Consider the following 7,684-nt stretch of genomic DNA (forward strand, 5'->3'; position numbering starts at 1 on the left):
ACACACAGGCCACATAGAGAACATTTCCTTCATCAGCTGCCACCATTATCACACTGAATTAAAGTATACAGTATCATATATCCATTATGGCTGATTTACCAATCAGTTTCACACTGGGGATTCAATGGAGTATTAGATAACAACCCAATTATGTAACCCTGTGCTCTTCAGAGATGGCAGTTATGAAATGAAATATAGCAACTGCTCTCAATTGTTGGTAGTGAAAAGACATCTTTTTTGTGGTTGCTGCGAAAAAGATGATGAAATGAACTGAGCAATGGTTATATATATAAACCATAAGTCAGAAGATATGAGAGGTTAATACATTTATTTAACCATTTGTCATCCTTAGAATTATGGCCATTTCACAGCCTTCTTCATGCGAAAATTATTTCAGTGTATAATAAATCATATTTACATGTCTGCATTAATATGCATGCTATGCATTATACAGTATAATTGTATATTCACAAATAAATGAAGATAAAGAAAGCCAGCTCATCATGTCACCAGAATATTATGGTTACACCAATGATTCATCTTTGAGGAGTTTTCTGTGATAGTCATGTAGTTCTATGAATCCATATATTGTAGTACAAAGATATATATATGTATATATAGCTGTAGGCATAACTGTGTAGTTAGGAAATTTGCTTTACAACCAAATGGCTCTGGGTTTGATGTTACAGCTTGGCATATTAAGAAAGTCTTTTTCTGCTATAGCACTGGGTTGAACAATTGCCTATGGGTGAAATTTAGGAGTCAGCTGTGCAGAAGCTTGGAGGTAGTTAATCTAACAGACCCTGTGGACATTTCATCTAAGTTTGGGGTCTGTTTTATCCATGTAAATTTAGGACTTGGTAACAAGTTGTTAAGATGGTAGAAGAGCATTGCAGAATATATGACTGGGGTACCAGACATTCAGCAAGTTGGGATTAAATGGCATTCTATAGTCTTTTACTGGTTTCAGTTACCAGACTGCAACCAAACTAGGGCAGTACTCTCAAGTATTTTAATTGATCATAACACTCCTAGCACTTATTTCTGTCTGGTGGTTATTTTATTAATATCTATTTGCTAATCTGTTATGGAAAATAAAGGGAAACAATACACGCTACTCTTGCAGTCAGGGAAGGGAGTTGACAGGTTCAGATGAAACCAATCTATATAGCTCAACATGAATAAATGTTGCAGTGGATTGTGTTTGGAAGGGCATCCAGTTGCAAAAAAAAAAAAGCATTAAAAAATAAATGAAGGGAGATAACAAAGGGATGCGACACAGGATTGCAGGGACACTTTACTCTTGTCAAAGACAACTTTCCAGTGACAGTAACATGACAAAATGCATTCAGTCTATGGTGTAAAGAAGTTGGTGATGAGAGAAGTATCCAACTATGGAAACCATGCCAAAAATAATGACATACATGATAACAGAGTTGGCTGGTTTTCTGTATGTGACAGGTGACAAAAAACCATGGCAAATGGTGAAATATCATGAGACACATACAACATAGAAAAATGGAAGTAAAATGATAGTGATAATAAAAAGCACCCTAATTGCTTGACTGCATATATAAAAAAGGCTAGACTCTTACCAAATTCCATGGATAACCCAGTTTTTCACCATGTCTGGAATTTTACAATCTAGTCCCTGAAAATTAAAAGAAAAGATTCAAGTTGTCATATTTACTTTATCATGTATAATCACAATAATTTGAGGGAGGCTAGTAGTAGTCAATGTCAAGAAGAGTCTATGTAATAAAATTAAGGTTTGTTAGTATTTTGAAGTTGGAGATATTCCTTTGAAATATTAAAATTTCTTACACACACATACATATAATCATCATCATCATTTAGTATCTGTTTTCCATATTGGCACGAGTAAGACAGTTTGACTGGGGCTGGTAAGCTGGAGAGCTGCACCAGGCTCCAGTCTATTTTGGCTTGGTTTCTACAGCTGGGTACTCTTCCTAATGCCAACCACTCCATAGAGTGTACTTTGTGTTTTTTACATGTCACTGGCACATATGCCCTTTATATGTCATGTTATGTCTTTGAGGGTTTGAATATCTCGTCGCCAATAACGTTGTAGTGCAGTGGCACTGAACCCCAAACCGTGTGGTTGAGAAGCAAGCTTCTTACCACACAGCCACACCTGTTGTCATTATTACTAAATGTCTAAGGTAGCAAGCTGGTAGAAACGTTAGCACGCCAGGCAAAATGCTTAGTGGTATTTCATCTGTCTTTACGTTCTGAGTTCAAATTCCACCGAGGTCGACTTTGCCTTTCATCCTTTTGGGGTCGATAAATTAAGCACCAGGTTTGTACTAGGGTTGATCTAATCGACTGGCCTCCACCCCCAAAATTTGGGGGCTTGTGCCTAGAGTAGAAAAGATTATTACTAAATGTTTATCATTTTGCAACAACTACCAGATATTATAATTACATGCATACCATGTTGTTCAAATGTAAAAAGTCCTTGTATCTTCTCAATAGCATAGTAAAGGCTCTCAGTTTCTGGGGAGGTGGAGTGCAAAGACACTTTTGGTACTTCCACCATAATGAGCATGTATGACAGGATAAAGGACATTTTGTATCACTTTTACACTGGTATTTAGTGGAGTGTGACCCCCACCATTCTTGTTCCTACACTACTAGAACATGTCCAAGCATTTAATTTTCTCGTTTTCTGTCTATAAGAGCATAGTATCTGAAGTGTCAAAAGTCATTAACAATATATATTACAGGGTTAAATGTGAACACTTTAAAAAGAGAGGTCTTATATCAGTGCCGGAGGCAGTCTAACGTGAATTGGTGTTGAAAAATTTAAGAAACAGAGTTATGATTTAGTCCTTTTACGTTTTTTTTTTTAATTGTTTCATAATAGTTTCTTTGTTAGTTCACAAGGTTTTCAACACATATAGAAAAAGAGATATTTTTGAGGCTTTTAAAGTTAATAAGTTGATTTAAGAAATTCAATTTTTTTTAAAATTGAATTTAGTTTGGAAAATTATTTTCAATTCCATTGCCACAACCAAACTGACTAAATGGCAACACATATACACACTATGTGGCTGCTTTATATACCTTCAACAGATAGCAACCAAATCTCCTTCAAATCACACTGTCATTTTAGAAAAGAAATACATTTAGAGTGACATATTTTAGAAAAATATGAGACAGTCAACAGCTGCAATGCATGTAATTATAGGTCTCTTAGAGCAGGGCTGACCAAGTGTTAAACAATACAAGCATACACACAAATTCAAATTAAAAAAAAACAAAAAACATCAGTTCTGACATTTTGAAAACTTTCTAGCATAAAAAAGCAAGGAAATTGAAAATAATTATTTGAATGAATATAAAAAAAAATTTCAAATTGTTTGATTTTACATTCCTACCTCTTCCGCTGCATGAATACAAAAACCTGGTAGCCATTGTTGTGAGAAAACATAGGAATCAAAAGAATCATCCTTTGCAGATCTGTGGGAAAAAAAAAAAAAAAAAAAAACGATTAACTAAACTAAGTAATTAAGGAGATGAGTGTTTATAAGATCATAACTGATCAAACTAGCATCTTCATTTTTGGAGACAAAAATTTGATATCAATATTTATATTTGAATAGCATTTCTAACAGTTTGACCTTCAGTACTAAATTATTGCCAACGACTCTGTCAAGTTTGAGGCCTTCACTATAATGTACAAAATATACTTTTACATACTTGCATAGGCGAGGTAGGTAATCTGTGGCCATTACATATATATACATATATATATATATACAGGGTGTGATGGGTAAATTGTCACCATTTTATATTTTTAATTTCACACAAGCAAATTGTTTGTTTTTGATTTTATCAACTACACAGTAAAGTAGGGTCAGTTGGACACCATCTGTGAGCACCATAACATAATTCATTCAGCCAGAAATTTGGAAATGACATGCTATACTGCTTGGTATTCATGCCGGAAGCTCAAATACAAACATTTCAGAGTGTTTGGGTGTCAATCTGAGGACATGTACTGACATTGATAAAAATCAAACATCCAGTCAACATCATGGTGACGGTGATGGTGATGTTATGCCTCCATTCATCTTCCCACACGGCCTCAGACTCAGACACAGATGGAGGCCTACAAGTGCCTGGAGGAGGTAGTGCTGCCCTGGGTGAAGAAGGTGACTGCTGGAAGACTCCATGTCTTGCAACAGAACTCTGCACCATGCCGCACAAGCAGGAGAACCCAGTCATGGCTGTCAGACAATTTCTGCGACCACATCACTCCTAACATCTGGCCACCTAACTCCCCAGACTGCAACCCCCTTGATTATTATGTGTGGGTTGCAGTTGAGTGAGAGACCAACAAAACTCCTTGTAACACAAAAGATGAACTAAAAGCAAGGATTATGGCAGCATTCACCAATTTAAACAAGAAGACCGTACACAACACATATATATATATATACATACACACACACATATATATACATACATATATATATATATACACATACATACATACACACATACATATATGATGATGGCTGTCCACTCGTGACCGAGGAAGACCATTGCTGACCTTCAGGAACATTGCGCGCTCTAGAACTAACTTATATTTTGCATTTTCGGCTCTGTTGGTGACTAATGAGCCCTGCCCTTGACAAGCATACACAATTGCAAACATTGCAGACCAAGCTCTCCCCATTCATTATACGAGCCAAGCTTCCATCCCATCATGAAATGATTTAATTATAGATACAAAGTGACCCGGACATCCAAGTTTGCCAAGTATTTTCCATAGAAAGGCCCTATTTACAATATTAAAGGGCTTTGTTAAATCAATGAATACCTAGACAAGATCCATATTCTGCTCATAGCACTTCTCCTGCATATGTCTTGCTGTGAAAATCATATCCATTGTCTCTCTACCAGATCAGAAGCCACATTGAGATTCAGATAGGACATAATCCAGCAAGTGTAAAACTTTAGACCTTGGATGCATCCACGTTGTTGTGCGATCACCTTTGTGCATAAAACGAGTGCTTGTGATGTAAAGTCCATGTTCTTCGCAAAGCTCCAGTAGCATGAGACCATTGCTATTCATTTTCCCTACTCCAAAATGTCCTAGAGAGTTCCATGTTTGCCAGTCTGTTCCAACTCTGGTATTAAAATCCTCCAATAGAATGACTTTATCAGAATTGGTGATTTTTCTAAGTATGGCTCTCAGCTGGGTATAAAAGATTGTTTTATCTTCATCACAGCTAGTCAAAGTAGGTGCATAGGCACTTATTGGAGTAGCAAACTGCCTACCTTTCAAGTGCAACCATAGAGTCATTATACATTCATTTATAGGAACAGGGAGCTCTTCCAACTTCTTAAGGATATCAGATTGGACTGCAAAACCAACACTAGCCTCTCTGCACTCCTCCTTCTGCCTTCCCTTCCAAAAAAAGATGTATCCACCTCCTACTTCCTCAAGCTGACCATCACCTTCTATACAAATCTCTGAGAGTGCAGCTATATCAATGTTATAACAGTTCAGCTTGCGAGCAACAAGTGCAGTGCGTCTTTCAGGCCTACAATCACTCTTGTTGTCCAACAGAATACACACATTCCAACATGAAATGTTTAAGTTCCGTCCAGATTTTATAAATAAAAGACTCTTTGTTTTTCGAGCACAGGGTGGACATCCGTCAGTCGTGCTAAACTGACCAGATATGGAAAGGCAAGCAATTTTTGGTTCACCTTTTCTAGAACCTCCCCGGCCTCTGGGTGAGCAGCGCCCTCTCCATCTTCATAGATAACCTTGGAGCAGTGTCTGATGAATATGGTGAAAGATTTCACCAGGACATTAGTGTTATGGAGAAATGGTACCAAGGCTTCTGAAGTGACAGTATGCTGGCTGACTATTGTTGGACACCAGATCAGGAACACCACAGGAAATCCAAATTACAATGTTTCTGACATTGTTTTGTCTGAACCATTTTTTGTGTATTCACTCTTTGTAGAATGATAGTGATGATTTTTAACTCAATAAACTCCTTTGCTTTCTAAAAATAATATGACCTTATTTATTATGCTAATGATTTCATATATATAAATATGTAAATATTTGCATGTATCTACTGAAAAGCTAATACGTGCTGCACATAAATGGAGTGAAATTTTAAAATCAGCATGAAAAATTAGTCTAAGAAAGTTGGTTTGCATTCATAATCAGTATAGTACATTTAATTTTGTTGACCAGTGTTATTTGTAAAAAGGAAAAAATAAATAGTGTAGATCTTTTACTTACATCGTTGGGATATACAAGTGAAGACTTACTGCAATCAAGCTTATACCGAGGATACATTTTATTCTCAACATCTCTTATGCCACTGAAACTAAATACAATAATAATAATAATAATAATAATAATAATAATAATAATAATAACAATATCCATTTAAATGTCTGTTTTACTACATGAAGATATTTCGCTACCTCATGTATTACATAAAGATATTTCACTACCCACTGTCCCCAAGCTTTCAGTCATACTGCAACATCTCTTATCCTTCACTCGCCCTAGGACGCTGGGTGTGTCTTGGCAAGTGACTGTAACAAACATGCAGATTAGAAGTAAAAATGATAATAAGTATAAAGATCTTGAAATAAAAATTGGCAAAATGTGGAGCCTCAACACTAAAACAATACCTGTTGTCATAGGTGCCCTAGGAACAATAGAAAAAGGGGCTGATTGCTACCTAGCTCAGATACCAGGAAACCCCAAAACGATAGAAAATTAAAAAATAGTGTTTATGGGAACTGTCCATATCCTATGTAAAATACTGTCTATATAATCTCAATTTTTAAAACAAACTTTTAATAATTTTCATGTTTTCTTAAACATTCTCTAGAACAATACTTTGTGCAAAACCAAATATACACACCCTAGTCATAACACTAACTTCAACTTCTAACATGTCTCTTGAGGTCTTTGGGTGAGACTTGGAGTCACCTTGTACAAATACAAAGCAAAAGTCAAACATATAATAATACTAATAATAATAATAATAATAATAATAATTAGCAGTATAGCCCGGCTTTGCCCGGGATTAAGTTAGGATTATTAAGCTAATCGAGTTCTTTATTTCAAACCAAGCTAAGTAACATCGATGTCAAATTTGGGCAAAATCCGTTAAAATTGGTAGACTTTTGGCTGAAAATGAGTTGCAGACAACTTGATTGGGTAATCTCATAAGGAATTGGTTTATCGATTTTTTCCACTCATCGACTTTGTTTTCTTTTCATTATTGTAGAACTTAAAGCATTCAAAAATCCCATGAGTCCTAAGTAATGTTGGCATGAAGTTTGAACAAAATACATCAAAACTGGTAAAAGTTATGGTTGAAAATGGGGTGTAGCCAATTTTATTCGGAAATCCTATAAGGAATCAGTTTATCAATTTTTTTTTTATATCCTGATTAAATGTAAAACCTCATAAGGAATCCTGATTAAATGGAAAACCCCATAAGGAATCAGTTTGGACTTAACCGAACACAACATTGCTGATTCAAAAACATCTATATTTATACTTTAAAGTGGTTTTCACACCCAACCCAGTTTTGCAGAATCAGTGTCGCGACGGGAGCGCATGGGTTGGGAGTCTGATCAGCAGAGGTTATCAAGTTGCACATGCCAG

General features: G+C 35.9%; 1 protein-coding gene across 4 annotated transcripts in view; it reads right to left on the bottom strand.

The window, feature by feature from the left end:
* LOC106878537 (ribonuclease Oy) overlaps nucleotides 1-7,684 on the bottom strand; it is a 56,430-nt gene that overhangs the window by 39,721 nt on the left and 9,025 nt on the right. For all 4 annotated transcript variants that reach the window (XM_052971600.1, XM_052971601.1, XM_052971598.1 and 1 more), the window contains exons 2-4: nucleotides 6,296-6,383; nucleotides 3,402-3,483; nucleotides 1,596-1,651 (exon numbers count right to left, since the gene is read on the bottom strand). In XM_052971600.1, the coding sequence (XP_052827560.1) occupies nucleotides 1,596-1,651; nucleotides 3,402-3,483; nucleotides 6,296-6,366 (209 nt within the window). In that variant the 5' untranslated portion in view covers nucleotides 6,367-6,383. The remainder of the gene's footprint in view (nucleotides 1-1,595; nucleotides 1,652-3,401; nucleotides 3,484-6,295; nucleotides 6,384-7,684) is intronic.

The sequence above is a fragment of the Octopus bimaculoides genome, chromosome 11, assembly GCF_001194135.2.
Source record: "Octopus bimaculoides isolate UCB-OBI-ISO-001 chromosome 11, ASM119413v2, whole genome shotgun sequence".
In the NCBI taxonomy this organism is placed as follows: domain Eukaryota; kingdom Metazoa; phylum Mollusca; class Cephalopoda; order Octopoda; family Octopodidae; genus Octopus; species Octopus bimaculoides.